Source organism: Pyrus communis, chromosome 8, assembly GCF_041283825.1.
Source record: "Pyrus communis isolate YQ-2024b chromosome 8, ASM4128382v1, whole genome shotgun sequence".
NCBI lineage: Eukaryota > Viridiplantae > Streptophyta > Magnoliopsida > Rosales > Rosaceae > Pyrus > Pyrus communis.
Window position 1 is genome coordinate 13,250,723 of NC_142572.1, and position 15,956 is coordinate 13,266,678.

The window sequence follows — 15,956 nt, forward strand, 5'->3', positions numbered from 1 at the left end:
GTTTTTTTTTTATTTTTTATTTTTATTTTTTTTTATGTTGGATAGTGGCCAACTTGGCTATGCTTTAGGTTAGACCACAACTTGCAAATGCTTTTGGATATAAACAATTATAAAGGGAGAAAGGGAGAAACATCTTTCCTTGTTTTGGGGAGGAAAAACAAGAAAATGTTTTTGTTTTTTCTTCAACACCCGTGAGTTGGTTGAAGTTAAATAGCCTTTGAAGCAAAGGGAAAAGTGAAGATAGCTCATCGGTTTTGGAGAAAATAGAGAAAAAGAGAGAGCTCAATACTCTGCTGAGAAAAAGAAAGAAGCTACAAATAGAGAAGAGAAGCTGCTGCTTCATTTGGTTAGTAATCATCTACCAAAGTAGTTGTTGTTGTAATAGCTTTGAGCTATATGTATAGAGAAGAAATTATTCATTATATTTCTTCCTCTATTTGTTTCTTTGGTGTGTGAGAGCTTTTGGGTGTATTGGGTTATTTGGGCTGTGAGATTGCCAACACTTTGTAACCTCCCATTTGGTTAATAGTGGATTATTGGGTGAGCTCCTACTGCTCCGAGGACGTACTCCAGTTACACTGACTGTGGAGGAACCTCGTTAAAATCTTTGTGTCTTTTATATTTTGTTCTTTCATATTTTGTTCTTGCATTTTTTTTTTTTTAATTTTTTTTTTATTTATTTATTTTTTTTATATGGTGATCTGCAAGGCTGAGGCTGCCAAACCGACGAAGAACCCAGGAACGCGTAAATTGGTGGTGTAGAAAGAGTGGTGTTGTGCAAAGATTGCAAAGGGATTTTGCTGTGTAATGCCTTTTGGTCACAGTCTTCCCTTGGTAGTGACGTTGCCGTGCCTCTTGCCGCTGCTTGGAGCTTGTTGCAGTGTGTCACTTTTACCGTGTGGGGTTATGCAAAAGACTGCAGCGAGTTTATGCTGTGTAGTGCCTTTTGATCATAATTTTCCTCGGTGGTGACGTTGTTGTGCCTCTTGCTGCTGCTTGTTGCACCGTCATCGCTGCACTGTTCGCTGCACACCATTGCACTGTCTGTTGTCCTGCTGTTCAAGTTTTGTGGCTGTTTTTTTTTTTTTTTTTTTTTTCTTTTTTTTTTTTTGCGGTCATGGTATTTTTCAAATGTTTTAAGAGCAACACCATCACCATTCTCGCGAAGGAAAATGATTCGCAAGATAGGGGAACAACGCTGAAGATTTACGCCCCACTGACTGGCCTTAAGGCGCTTGCTCTTCCTACAAAAGACAACTCCATGCATATTAAGTCGTGGTCTTCTGAAGTATCTTGGAAGGTGGCAGACTTTGTTCGATCAAATACGGAGAAGGAGGCGTGAACACCGAGGATTCTTATCTTGAACCCTTCGCACCATGCTCGTGACAATCATCCGGCTTCGTTTAAGCTTCTCGGAGATCACATCCGCAGCGGAGCTATGGCTTGGAATGATGCCTTGTCGACTACCGGAGAAGCTGTTTTTGATGAGTCTTATTGGGAGTGTCTTGAAGATGTCTTGGGCCGATCTAAACATGTGCTTACTAGCATGGGCCTTTATCATGCCGTGTACGCATCTTTGTTTAGTTATGATCTCCATCATTCTGTCCTTCATGCGTTCTGCGAGCATTGGTGTACAGCGACTAACATGCTTCATACAGCTCAAGGAGAGATGTCAATTTCACTTTGGGATCTCCACAAGATAGGGGGATTACCAATCCAAGGTAAGTTTTATGACGAGGTCGTTCCTAGTGCGGAGGAACTTTCTCTCTGCAATAACCGAGGATTGCCTGCGAGTTGTCGCTGTTTATTTTGGGCATACCACAAGCTTTCCCAAGATGCTCGAGGCAAATCAGGCGTGAAAATTTCTTCATGGATCCGCTTCTGGTATTGGGAGGACACAAGGTACAAGAAGTCCTCGAAGAGAAGAAGTTGCAACAAAACCACTAAGCCAAAGGGAGACTCATATCCGTCCGGTGTCATTGGTTCAGCTAGGCGCCGTTCCCCTGCCGAGTTGAGAGCGTTTGAGGACCTTAGCATAGCATCAGAGCATGTGGAAGAATCTTACCTAGCTGCTTTCTTAGCTTGTTGGCTTTGTAAGTTTGTTTTTCCAATCGGCGACGTCAACTTTTTTCGTCCTGGGGTTTTCAAAGTTGCTAGCAAGATGGCTGCAGGTGAATCTTTCAGTCTTGCTATCCCGGTTTTGGCCAATATTTATAACGGCTTGAGTGTTGTTTCGAACTCGGCAAACACTGAAGATCGTGCTGCGGTTCTTCCCTACCACTATGTGTATGGTTGGTTGGGTGAGTACTTCGGTACTCATTTTTTTTCTTCAACTCTAAACAAGTCAGGGCCTTTGATGACGAAGTATTCTGGCGTGCTTTCTTCGAAGAGCCTCGATGATTCCCAGGCGCAAGCACTGTTTAGAAACTGCGAAGGCTTGAGGATGGACTATCTGGCGAGAGTTGGCTCGGTGCGGCGAGGCATCATGGACGATTCGCATCTTCGCTTCTCAGACTTATCTTACCTTATAAGTCTTCGCTCAGGGTATGTTTCTTTGCGGCAAGAAGATCGATGCATTGTTCAGCCGTATAGTCCCCACCGTTTCAGCAGGCAATTTGGTTTTGTCCAACATGTGCCAGGCAAGCTGAAGGAAAAAAAACAATTAGACTCCTTGCAAGCCGTGTATATGCATTGGGAGTCTTGTACCCGTGCATGTACAAATGCTTCTGTCACCCTGCCGGCCAAAGACGAGTTCAAGAGTAGTCCAGTAACCCGTGCTTACGTAAGTTGGTGGTCAAAGGTATATTATGAGAATTTGGGGATGGCAAGTGGTACCAATTCTTCTCATTCACACCTTAATGTATTGAAGGAGGGGTGTTCTGTGGTTCCTACACAACTGATATCTTTTGATTGCGCGAGTGCTGCTACTTTGCAAGATAGACCAGTGGTTTTAGTCCCTCAATGCCCACGCTTGTCTTCTCAACATCTGGATGTATCTGAAGAGGCTGGTGATGAAGTTGATTCGCACGAAGATGGACTTGTTTTGCGGTAGGGTCAACAAGTTTTAAACAAGCGACGTCTTGAAGGCGCTCAGGCCGATAGCGATGTCAATTTTCGTCATAAGAAGAAAGAAGTGTTTAGGCTCCCTCAACTTGATGGCAGTGTGTCGTTTGAGAAAGACGTATGCATCTTCTTCTCTCTTATGACTTCTTCTGCTTTCATTGTTCTAGCTTTTGCTTCTAACAGCTTTCTTTGTTTTCTTTAGGTTGGGCCTTCTTGTTCTTTTGACTTGGCGACCACAGGTATTTATTCTTATACGGAGATGCTATTTGGAGGCGACCTACCTACAGGCAAGGAGATTGGGGATCCACCTGTTACAGAGCTTATCCCAAGTTCGTCAAGTTTCCCAACTTTGCCGTGTGTAGGTGGAGGCATGCAAGATCCCGTCATGCATTCTACACCTTTGCCAGCTAGCTCTGAGATCTCTCTGAGAGGGCCAAACCTTAGTGGTACTGAGCAGCTTATTCATCGCATCAATCTTCGTGCGGCAATGGATATCAAGAGCCATATTGAGGGGAGGATTTCGAAATGCCCGTCGGAGGACCTTGCGTTGCTTAAGGAGGACTTGTCGAAGCTTATTTCTGCAATTGACAATCTTAACATTGATTCTTCATCCTTGAAGATCAGGATTGCCGAAATTATGGCCGCCTCAACTGAGTATTCTTCCCTGCATGTTATTTCCTCGAAGAAGTTGAGTCCAGATGTTAGAGCTCACCAACTTGCTGCAATAGACTTGTCATTAACCCAAGCCCGGTCTTCTCAGCAAGCTGCTTCGGGAGATTATCAATCTATAGAGGCTTCTTTAGCTTCCGTCCGGATACGTCTAGATACGTTGATGCGAGAACAAGAACAGCTGGGCACCGAGGCATCAAAACTTGAAAGTGTTCTCGGGGAGCAGGGAGCTACACTTTCTCAATGCCAAGAGGAGATTTCACGCCTAGAACAAGAGAAAGACATGGCTATGGAGTTGCCCATCCTGTCTCTCACCGAGGTAGAGACTTTGAAGGCTTTGGAAGGCTTGCTTGAAGACCGCCTCCTTAGTGTTAGGGACATAGTTTTCGAGTAGTGTCTTCAGCCCTTTTTTCTTTTGTAATCAGACTTTTTCCTTTAAAGCAATAAAATGTTTGCATTCTTGAATTTGCTCTTTATTCTTCAAAGTGTTTTTTTTTTTTTTTTTTTTTTTTGATGTGACTGTACTTGAAGTTTTGAAGTTTCAAGTTGCCTACGTACTCTTCCAAAGAAGAGATCAAGTCATAACGTAGTTCAAATGAGTGATGGTTTTGATGATGATTTTGCCGTACACAGTTTATGCTCTTGCGGGCCAGGAGCGTGGTGCGTTTGCTTTAGGGGTAGTAGCGCTTCAAAAATCTGCCGTTGATGGGGCCGATCTTCAACCCGTCTTCTGCCGTGATTAAGTAGGCGCCATTGGTGTAAATCTCTTGTATTACGTAGGGTCCATCCCACTTTGATGTGAACTTGCTTTTTGTCTTATGAGTTGTAATGATAGGCCTACGCAATGCTAGTACGAGATCTCCGACTTGGAAAGACCTTGGGCGGACTTTCTTGTTGAATGCCTTGGCTAACCGTGCTTGGTAGCATTCCAAGTGTTGTTGAGCTTCGAGCCTTCTCTCATCCAGCGCTTCCAACTCCTGAAGGCGCAACTTTGCATTTTCTTCATCACTCAAGCCTTCTTGTATAGCCATCCTTAGTGAGGGGATTTGACTTTCAAGCGGTAGAACAACTTCTACGCCATATACGAGAGAATAAGGTGTAGCTTGGGTAGGAGTCCTATGTGTAGTCCTATATGCCCAAAGTGCTTCACTTATTCTTTCATGCCAGTCTCTCTTTGTTCGGCCGATTACCTTTTTCAGGAGGTTGCACAGCGTCTTGTTGAATGCTTCCGCAAGGCCGTTGGTCGGAGCATGATACATGGAAGACTTGTGCTGCTTGAACTTGTATTTGTCGCAAAGCTCGTCCACGAGTCGGTTGGAGAACTGCTTTCCGTTGTCAGTGATAATGTAGCGAGGCACCCCATATCGGTGGATGATATGCTCCTTGATGAAACGAACAACAGTTTCCTTTTTTACTTCCCTTAAAGGTATGGCTTCAGCCCACTTGGAGAAGTAATCTGTTGCAGCTAGGATATAAGCTTCCCCTGCAGATGACTTTGGCGTAATTGGTCCTACAACGTCCAATCCCCATGCGTCGAACGGCCATGAAGCAACTGTAGGGTGTAATGGTTCGGGCGGTTGATGTATGAAGTTGGCATGGAATTGGCAGGCTTGGCACCTTTTGGCGTGTTCCAGGCAGTCCTTCACCATGCTCGGCCAGTAGTAACCCATTCTTTTAAGCTGGAAATGTAGCTTTGGTCCAGACTGATGTGCCCCACACACACCTGAATGTGCTTCTTCCATGGCTTGATTAACTTCCTCCTCACCTAGGCATCTCAGGAGCAGTCCTTCAAAAGAGCGTCGGTAGAGTGTTCCTTTGTAGTAAAGGAAGCGAGGTGCTCGTCGACGTATTTCAGAATGGTGTCTAAGATCATCTGGAAGCTTTCCGTGCTCTAAGTAGTCGATCAGCGGCTATCTCCACTCTTCAGCATCGACTGGAAGTACTGAGATGACATTTGTATCATCTAGTGACATTTCATTAACGAGCGGAATCACCCATCTTTGGCAAACTGGCACGCCTGCAACTTCATCTTTTCCTAGTGTCATACTCGAGGCTAGATTGGCGAGAGCGTCTGCCATTTGATTTTCCTTTCTTGGCACATGTTCTAGTGTCACAGCTTCGAACTTTTGTAGCAGTTGGGTTGCTAGCCGGAAGTATGGGACGAGATCATCTTTCCTCACCTCATACTCAGTTAAGAGTTGATTGATTATGAGCTTGGAATCGCCATATACCTCAAGAGCTGTGATTTCCATGTTGATCGCCATTTGGAGCCCGATGATCAATGCTTGGTACTCAGCAACATTGTTGGAGCATAGCTCATTCAGTTGGAAGGAGTAAGGTAGTATGTGCCTTTGTGGTGACATAAATACTACTCCTGCCCCCCGTTCCGTCTGCTCGTGCGGATCCGTCGAAGAACATCGTCCATGTCGGGAAGATGTCGATGTAGAACACCTCCTCGTCAGGCAAGTCGTCTGAGATTTTCCAATCAGCCGGGATTGGATGATCGGCAAGGAAGTCTGCTAGCGCTTGTCCCTTGACGGCTTTAGCTGGGACGTAGATGATCTCATATTGATTAAAAAGCAAAGCCCATTTAGCGAGTCGCCCTATCAAGACTGGCTTAGTCATAACGTATTTGACAGGGTCGGCTTTGGCAACCAAGTGGATGGTGTAAGCATGCATGTAATGTCTGAGTTTCTGAATGGCAAACACCAAAGCGAGGCACATCTTTTCTATTGGGGAATAGTTCAACTCAGCGCCGGTGAGAGTTCGACTGAGGTAGTAAAGTGCTCCTTCTCTTTGGGATTCATTCTCTTGCGCCAAGAGTGCTCCGATTGAACTTTCCTGAGCAGCAATATACAATATGAGTGGTTTCCCGGGCACAGGTGCCCCCAGGACAGGTGGACTTGACAAATATTTCTTTATGCTTTCAAAAGCATTATGGCATGCTTTGTCCCACACGAATGGAACATCTTTCTTCATAAGGCGACTAAACGGTTGACAACGCCCTGCGAGGTTGGAGATGAAGCGTCTGATGAAGGCTAGCCGTCCTTGTAGACTTTTCAGCTCGTGCAGGTTTCTTGGCTCGGGCATGCTTTGAATGGCCTTGATCTTTGATTGGTCTACTTCAATACCACGGTGCTTGACGATGAAGCCGAGGAATTTTCCAGAGGTGATGCCAAACGCACACTTTAACGGGTTCATCTTGAGGTTGTATTTTCGCAGCCTTTCGAACACTATTCGCAGATCCTTCAAGTGGTCTGATCTTTTCTTTGTCTTGACCACCACATCATCTACGTAACATTCTACGTTTTTGTGTAGCATGTCATTGAAGATTTTCTGCATTGCGCGTTGATACGTAGCTCCAGCGTTCTTTAGACCAAAGGGCATCACCTTGTAGCAGTAGATAGCTTTTGGAGTACGAAAGGCTGTTAGTTCCTCATCTTCGAGGGCCATGCGAATTTGATTGTACCCAGAAGAGCCATCCATGAATGATAATGCCTCATGGTCAGTGGTTGCATCCACCATGATTTCAATGATTGGCAAGGGGAAGTCATCCTTTGGGCAAGCATCGTTGAGGTCCCGGAAGTCTACGCAAACACGTATTTGTCCTGATTTCTTAAGGACAATGACGATGTTGGAGATCCACTTGGGGTATTAGCTTGTTGATCTCGACCTCGATTTGTGGGATAAGCTCAGATCGATAGCGTCTTTGAGTTTGCTTTATCGGTCGTGTTCCAGGCCTGACCGCAAGATGATGAACAGCGATGATAGGGTCCAGGCCGGGCATTTCTTTGTAGGTCCAGGCAAAGACGTCTTTGTACTCTAACAACAGCTGATAATACTCCTCTATCTCATCTGTACTTAATAATGCACTTACGAAGATAGGCTTTGGTTCCTTGCTTGTACCTAAGTTGAGTTCCTTGAGATCATCGATCGTGGCTTGCCCCCCATCTTCGAGCTGTGGTGGTGCAGCAGTGACATCTTCCTCGGGGATTTCGTCTTCTTTACCTTCTTGAATCGTGATGTGGAAAACATCTTGGATCTCCTCTTCAGTGCTGTCTTCTCGAGCTTGTTGGCATAAGGATTGTCTGGTGTTCTGGGAGAGGCGTTCCTCGCAATCTTCATAGGAAGGAGCCTTGACCGAGTAATTGAAGAAGTCTTCTGGGAAGAGGTCGCACATTGTGATGGGGATGGACGATCTTTGTGTCGAAATTTCATTATCTCCAACACTTTCACATTGTTCTGGAGGTTGACAAGAGCTGTTTTGCCCCCTTTTCGACTGATAAACTTGTGGACAAGATGGTTGCTGCTTGTCCAATTTCTTCGAAGCGATCTTCGAAATGCATTCCTCACAATTTTCATAACAAGGAGCCTTGATCGAGGAATTGAAGACGTCTTCGAGGAAGAAAAGATCCCGCATGAACGATCTTTGTGTTGTAATTTCATCATCCTCAACATTTTCATATAGCTTTGAAGGTTGACGGTAGCTGCTTTGCCCCCTTTTCGATTGGTGAACTTGTGGACAAGACATATGTTTCTCGTGCAGCTTCTTCGGAGTGACATGAATCCATCCTTCATCTTCACTTGACTTGACTGACATGGTTTTGGAGCATGCCCCCAGCGGTTGAGGTGAAGACTTTGAGTCGAAAGAGCCAGAAGTGACATCTTTCTTAGGGATTTCATCTTCAGTGCCGTTATCTTGGGTTTGTTGGCATGAAGATTTGCCAGTGTGGACGATGATGCGCCTCCTTACCTTCAGTGGTCCTTTTGTGTCAACCTCTAGGATTGCTTGGCGCTTCATCCTTGAAGGAATCAAGCTTCGAACGTCGTCTTTTTCTCCTAACCCATCGAGCTTTTCTCCCTTTGGTGTTGTCTTCCTCTTTCCAAAAGGCTTCTCATTATCTTTAAATCTTTCTGAAGCTGATCGTCGCAGAGGAGAGATAACTGTGTTGCTTTGTTTCTTAAGCTTTAACAACCTTTCAAAAACAGAGCTTTGGGGATGTCGGCGCGTTAAGCCTCTTGAAGATAGAGGTTCGGTCTTGACCACCAATGCGATTAAGCACTGAAGTTCTGGAGCTTGACTGGCTCATCCTATCGAAGACCGACGTCCGATGGGAGGGTTTAGGCTCTTCTTGGTCTTGTTCAATGCTCATGCTGACATATTGAGTGCTAGTGTTTTTCGCTTGGCTTGAAATCATCACAAGTGCATTTGGTGTGAAACCAAGTCCGGCTTTGTTGTTGTCAACTCCGTAACCATGCTCCTTCAACTTCTTTTGAGTTTTGGTAAGGTTACGTTCTTCGTCATTGACAGTGTTTGAAACCTTCTTTCCAGCCACCGCAGAAGAAGCGAAGTCGTACCCGGCCTTTGACATGAGTTTGTAGGCGTTAGGGTCGAAACCTTCCTCGGTCCTCTTGGTTGGAAGAAAGCTTGATTCCACCTTCTTTGGTAGAGCTTTTATGAAGCCTTGTGGTAGTCTTGCGGCCTTAGCACCCCCTAGCTGTGTCAGAGGCAAAACTGCATTCGTCTTGAGCAACTTCACGTTATCCGTGTGCCACTGTGTGTCGGCTTTTCTAGTTTCGAATGGAGATTGACTATTCTTTCTTCTTGACATCGGGATATACCGGAATATGGGTGTGTTCGGTCCTTCTGACGGCATCCTACTCCCTTTGGTTGTTGCAGGTTTAGCAAACTCGTCATCATCTTTGCTTGAAGATGGCACGGCCTGCTCTTTTTGCTTTTTAGGCATGGCTTGCCACTCCTGCTTTTTAGGTGCTGCTCTGCCCGTGGATTTGATCTCTTCTGGAAGGGCTTCGGGTACCGTCTCTTCATCCATGTAGAACTTGGCATCTGCAAAGTGTGATTCGGCTTCGGTGAATGGCTTGGTATCACCTTGGATCACCTTCACTCCTTCTCGGTAAAATTTTAGGCATTGGTGAAGGGTGGACGGCACTACCCCATTTGCGTGGATCCAAGGTCTTCCTAAGAGCAAGCTATAGGAAGTTCTTGCATCAATCACGTGGAATATCGTGCTTGATTTGAGCTCACCCATGGTCATCTCTACTAGGATCATGCCCATCGCCCTTTGTCCTCCTTGGTTAAAACCCTGGATCAGCAAACGGCTCAGGGATAGTTCATTCACCTTGATGCCGATTATGGTCATTGTTGATTTTGGCATGATGTTTATGGCCGACCCACCATCCACAAGCATGCGGTTGACTTTGTATTCCCTTATGTACCCGGAGACGAAGAGAGGACGGTTGTGAGGCTTTGATCCCAACAGTAGGTCTTCGTCAGTGAAGTTAATTACGTCATGGGTGGCACAACATGTGGCACATTCATGTGGCTGAAGCTTCGAGCCTTCGTCGTTACTTTCTTGCACTTCGTGGTCGTTGGGACCTGCCAAGACTGCTGCTAGTGCTCTTCGCATCTTTTTTGGCAATGGTAGCGCTTCCTCGATGCTAAAGTGTGTTGGCAGACCTTCTCCAGGTGTAAGGGTCTTTTCTACCTCAGTGGCGATAGCTTTGCCTTTTGAGGGCTCTTCTATTTCTACTTCAACCATGTGACAGGCCACTGTAGTGCACTGTTGGAAAAAGTCATTCGGGAAGTACTCACGCAAGGAAACGGGAATGCGTGGCTCCTGCTCCATAGGTTCCCTAGCATATGTTGTTTCATTATGCTTTATGTTTCTTTTAGGCTTCGCATTGTTGCGGCCGTGGCGATTTCTTCTTTGTTCCACCTTTGGCTGTATGACCTGTGGTCTTGGTTTCCTTGTCTTTTTGTAGGTTACCAATATCCATCCTTCTTCATCATCAGCATGTGCATCTTGGTCGCTTCTCTCCAGTGATGGTTGTGTAGGAGGTGCCGTGCAACTTAAGCATTCACGGGAACGGTCAGGTGTCGTTTGGAGAGGCATAGGATTAAACGATCCAAACGCAATTGTAGTGGTATGCGTTGCGGCCGTGTCCTCAAGGTCAAGCTCAATTTGCCCTTGTTGTGCTAGCTTCATGATGAGTTCTTTGAGAACGAAGCACTTGCCAACAGGATGGCTCACAATACGATGGTACTTGCAGTACCTAGGATCGTTTGTGCGATTCATTTCTTCAGGACGCTTGCATTCGGGTAGCTCAATCACCTTTTTTTCCAGCAAGTCATCTAACATGGCAGCCATGTCAGAGTCAGGAAAAGGGTACGTTTTCTGTTCCAACTCTCTCAAGGTGCTCTTGTATCTGTCTTGGGTGCGAGAAGGCTCACTTGTCTTTATCTCCTTCGCTTTCTTCTTGGAGGAGATCTTGATGGGCGCTGAGGAGGTCTTGATGGGCGCTGAAGAGGTCTTGATGGGCGCTGAAGAGGTCTTGATGGGGGTAGTGTTGACGGTGAAAGCTTCCTTAGCGGGCTTCTTCCCGGTCTTGTCTACATTTGGGGCGAATACTTTATCCTTATTGAAGTTAGTAATCGGCTCCTTTTTCCCGTGATTAGCGATACTCAGCTCCATGTCGTGGGAACGAGTTGCTAGCTCTTCGAATGTTCTTGGTTTTATGCCTTGGAGGATGTAATGTAACCCCAGTGCATGCCTTGAACGCACATCTCAATGGCAGAGGTTTCAGAAAGCCGATCTTTGCAATCCAGACTTAAGGAGCGCCATTTATTTATGTAGTCGACGACAGGTTCATCTCTCCACTGTTTCGTACTGGTCAGCTCTAGCATGCTTACAGTACGACGAGTGCTGTAGAAACGGTTGAGGAATTCCCTTTCTAGCTGGTCCCAACTGTTGATAGACTCAAGTTCGAGGTCAGTGTACCAGTCAAAAGCGTTACTTTTCAGCGAACGCACGAACTGTTTGACGAGGTAGTCTCCCTCTGTCCCAGCATTGTTGCAAGTTTCAATGAAATGGGCGACATGTTGCTTCGGGTTGCCTTTTCCATCGAACTGCATGAATTTTGGGGGCTGATAACCCCTTGGCATCTTCAAAGCATCAATCTTCTTGGAGTAAGGCTTTGAGTACAGTACGGAGTCATGCGAGCTTCCTTCGTACTGTGTCTTGACAGTGCTTGCGATCATCTCCTATAGCTGCTGGATAGAGAGAGATCCCATGAATGCCGTTGCTTGGTCTAGCTTCGGCTTCTCTTCAACTTTCTCCACTGGTGGCTCCTCTTCTTCGTCGTCTTCTTTCTTTAATAGGCCAATATTTGGGTCGACTTTCACGTCGGGCAGCGCATCTAGTTGGTTGACAAGTGCGGCAATCTGCAAGTCCTTCTCTTCCACAGTCCGTGTGAGCTTTGCGATTGCTTCATTCATCTGAGCTAGCTGCTCCTCGATTGAAGTTGCTCCAGTGGTCATAGCTTGCATGGTTGTACTGCCGCTCGAATCAGCGTCGGAGAGTAGGGACTCTGAGTATTTCCTCGGGCTTTCCCCCTTTGATGCCCTTAGCGAGGCTAAGGTGATCACAGGCTCGTACCTCAAGTGCTCTTGTTCCTTTGACAGAGTTAATGCAGGGGCGGAAGCCGCAGCAAAAAGAGCTCTTGCCTTACTTCGGGTTTTGATGCCCGAAATATCACCACTTGCGGCGATGATGTTCTTGTTCTTTGCTTTGATTGCAGGAACAGCTTGATCCTTTCTTGATGCCATTTGCGTTTTTCGATGATTTGAGGATAGAGATGAGAGGTAGAGAAATCCCACCGGGCGTGCCAAATTTGTAAACACGAAAAATTCCTGCAACAAGAAACAAGAATACCGTGTACAAAATATATTTTGTATTAATGATTTTGGGGTTACAATCTCTTTGTAATTTGATCCTCTGATTCTATCTTCGTAGGGTGTAGGTTTGTGGATGAGCTGTTGATCCAAAGGGCCGTCGGGGCTTGGTCTAGGGATGAATAGTTGATGAACGGATCTTCAAGGGGCGTTGGGCTTGATCTTGAAGACTGGGTGTATGGATTTCTTCAAGGGGCTTTTGGGCTTGATCTTGAAGGTTGATGGATGAGCGGATCTTCAAGGGCTTTTGGGCTTAATCTTGAAGAACGATTGGATGTGTAGATTTGTTGAGGTTGTTGATCCAAAGGGCCGTTGGGGCTTGATCTTAGAATGAACGGATGATGAATGATGAACACTTCTCTTCAGATTTGACGAAGAACGAAGATAGCTTTCTTGGTCCTTCGAGATTTGCTTGAGAGCTTTAGAGTTTCAAGGCTTCAAGGTTTTGGTGTAATGTAAATTTCTTTCTTTCTTTCTTCTTCTTCCTTCCTCCCAAAATGAATGCCTTGGCTTCCTATTTATAGAATTCCAAAACTTGATTTTTGGATTTAAATAATCAGATGAAATAAATCATTTCTGCCAGGTAATGACACGTGTCCTATTTGATGACTTTTCCAATTTATTTCGATTTTTCGTTGAGTCACACGCTACATGTAAAATTTATGTGACACGTGAGCGTTGAAATTTTAATTATTGGTCAACATTCATTTCACCGAAATTTCGATGTCCACACTGATGTCTATTGAAGTGAGTGAAGTCAATCAGATATTTATTGAGTAATCCTACTTATACATTTTCTTGCTTTACATATGCTTTGCTCTGATATCAGCGGTGACTCGATTGGAGAGGAATTCAATTTGATTAGATGATACATTAGAATTTCTGTGATTTGGATTCAACAAATTGTTCACTGTATTTTTTAATGTTTGCTGCAGTATGGGATGAACTAATGGTTTTTTTCTTTTCGGTACAACTTAATATAACACAGTTCAAAAAAACACCAAAGAAAGCAAACAAACCTTTAACCTTAATCTGCAACTTTAAACCAAAGATGAATAATTAAGAAAAACATCCTGAACCATGTCGATTGTTGGGAGAACACTATATTATATTGATGTTTGGAACAATGCTACTCTTGAATCATGTATGTTTCTTTTGTTGGCAAGAAAATTTGGTTTTTGTATTTTTATTGAGTCTCACTCTCATCCAATATTATTAATTTTAATAATATCTTTAATAAAAAAAAAAAGCAATTAAAATAGAACAATAATGTAGTCCTAGTCTGGGCAAACACCAAATTGGTGAACAGTACTGTTTTCATTATCCTGGTTCTTAGTCCGACACTGCACCAAACACTTCACTAAGCTAGTCCAGCTTAGTCTAGTCTAAGCCAGTCCAACTTAGTCCCTACAGCTAGTCCAGTCCGAGACAGTCCGGTGCAACAAACGCACCCTCAGAGTTGTATGAGTACTTCTTTTTAAGGACGAGGAAAGAAGAAAAACAGATTCCAAACTATAATTCTTATTACATTGATCAAAACAAAGGAGACTACAAATTACCAAGACCACTACATGTTAAAACAACCACATTTTCCAGACTTTATTCCTCCACTAAGATGCATCTATAAGCACCTAATTATTAGTGCATCAGATATATACGTACACATGTTGCCATGACATATCTCCCTGTGGTTTTAAGAAAAATACTTTCTTGATCATGCTCACAGACATAGGTGTTTCTGAGACATGAATTATGAGCCAGAGTTATTGATGGGGCAGGAGGCCATGATGAGTACACTTCCATGAAGTGGTTTAACTTTTTCTAAGCAGGAGTTTACTTAAAGATCTCCATCACCCAACAATTACAGACAAAACATTCATATTTAATGCCACTAAATCCAGCACCAGTTGCCAAAGCCATGAACTCTTCTCGGCTCCGCTCCTTTCCTCCCCAGTTAAGAGTCAGCATAAGCACATCAATCTGGGAGGTGCTCTTCACGGCGGTGCTAGTCTCTGGCATCGCCGGAAGAAGTGCTTCCACGATAATCACTTTTCCATCGTCTGGAATAGCGTTGTAACAATTTTTCAACAACTTTATGCAGTCTTGGTCATTCCAATCGTGAAGTATATACTACAAATTTATCAAAAGATACATTGTAACCATTGTTTTTATGACCTCAAACTACAAAAGAATAAAAAAATAATGCTCGAGAAATTGACAAATTACCTTCATAAAAATGGCATCCCCAGATGGAACACTTGCAAACATGTCTCCTCCAACATGTTCGACTCCTGCAAAAATAAATTGACTCCTATTTTAAGCTGCATGCTTGTGCATGATAAATAAAACTAAGAAGGAAAACGATCGCTACCAGGATATGAAGGGGCACTTTTTACAACATGAGGCAAGTCGAAATTGATACCCTTAATATGAGGATATTTAGAAGTGATTACACTAAGATTCACTCCCTCATTACCGCCAACGTCAACAAGTTGAGTAAGTTTCTCAAAACCCTTGTAGAGATGAACAATCTTCTTCATGACAATAGTGGTGTGGTTAAACATTCCTGTGCTGAAAACGTGATTAAACCTGGGGTCTAAATCTAGGTACTCAAAAGAATGGATACCATGGACCCTGTTAAATGGAATTCCTCCTTCAGTAACTGCTTCTTTTAGCTGGGGCCTATCAATGTCAAAGTGTACCACCCAAGTTAGAGTTAAAAAGAAAAAATTACTATTAATTAGGCTAATTAGGGAAAAAAAAAAAAAAAACCAAGCATGACACCAATTTATTTCATCAATGACTGATGTGGAAATTTCTAATTTGATGTGAATAAATAAGTGGTAAGTGATTCCAGTCAAAATTCAGGATCATTGCTCCAAGCCTCCAATTAATAGGGCCAAGAGAAAAGGGTTAAGACAAAGGTTACATAGCAGGGTCAAGAGAGCAGTACTAAACAGACCAGTTGCCTAGTAAGATCTTGTCTTGAATGAATGCCATCAAGGGACCTAAAGAAACACCATCTTCATTAGTCACAAAGTACTTGGACACAGGGCCAAGGCTGTAGAGCCTTTGAGAATCAGACCCATCTTCTTCATTAGCAACAAAAGAGCAGATGAGAATAGAGTGACTGGCTAGGAGCCTTAGAATACGGTCCAACATCATCGGTGCCTCAGAATTCCTGGTGCCGCTGCCGATATGGGCTACAATCTCTGATGAAGAGAGCTTGGCACCAGGACCGGCTTTTGCTATGATGTCGAAAACGCCTAACTCGATTGCTGATTGCATAGACATGGACAGCACTGAAGAAAACGCGATCTGCATGGCATAGCAGAAGTTTTCCTCTTCTTCCGGCTGCAGGGCCATTGGACCGTCTATATTTGTATTGTGATACTTAATGCCACTTGAATGTGCCTACTTATCATCTCTATATATAAAGCCAGAACTTCCTTTTGATTAATTCAAAAGCTCC

The 15,956-nt window shown here is 44.2% G+C and overlaps 2 protein-coding genes across 2 annotated transcripts; one reads left to right on the top strand and one right to left on the bottom strand.

The window, feature by feature from the left end:
- Positions 1-1,087: 1,087 nt before the first annotated feature.
- On the top strand, positions 1,088-3,228 carry LOC148695126 (uncharacterized). Its single transcript, XM_088699314.1, has one exon. It carries the CDS (start codon positions 1,439-1,441, stop codon positions 3,050-3,052), a length of 1,614 nt encoding a protein of 537 aa, XP_088555440.1. The 5' UTR covers positions 1,088-1,438; the 3' UTR covers positions 3,053-3,228.
- A 10,761-nt stretch (positions 3,229-13,989) lies between these two features.
- On the bottom strand, positions 13,990-15,956 carry LOC137717945 (isoflavone 3'-O-methyltransferase 4). The gene is made up of 4 exons (XM_068457455.2): positions 15,447-15,956; positions 14,856-15,166; positions 14,711-14,775; positions 13,990-14,614 (listed from the first exon to the last, which is right to left on the bottom strand). The coding sequence occupies exons 1-4, from the start codon at positions 15,848-15,850 to the stop codon at positions 14,318-14,320; spliced, it is 1,077 nt and encodes a 358-aa protein (XP_068313556.2). The 5' UTR covers positions 15,851-15,956; the 3' UTR covers positions 13,990-14,317.

Bases quoted from the DNA above. Each gene is read 5' to 3' on its own strand.
- LOC137717945 (XM_068457455.2), bottom strand. From the start codon at position 15,850: ATGGCCCTGCAGCCGGAAGAAGAGGAAAACTTCTGCTATGCCATGCAG. The intron at 15,167-15,446 runs GTCTGTTTAGTA...TGACATTGATAG, and splicing joins AAGATCTTACTAGGCAACTG to GCCCCAGCTAAAAGAAGCAG. The intron at 14,776-14,855 runs GTAGCGATCGTT...TTATTTTTGCAG, and splicing joins AAGTGCCCCTTCATATCCTG to GAGTCGAACATGTTGGAGGA.
- LOC148695126 (XM_088699314.1), top strand. From the start codon at position 1,439: ATGGCTTGGAATGATGCCTTGTCGACTACCGGAGAAGCTGTTTTTGAT.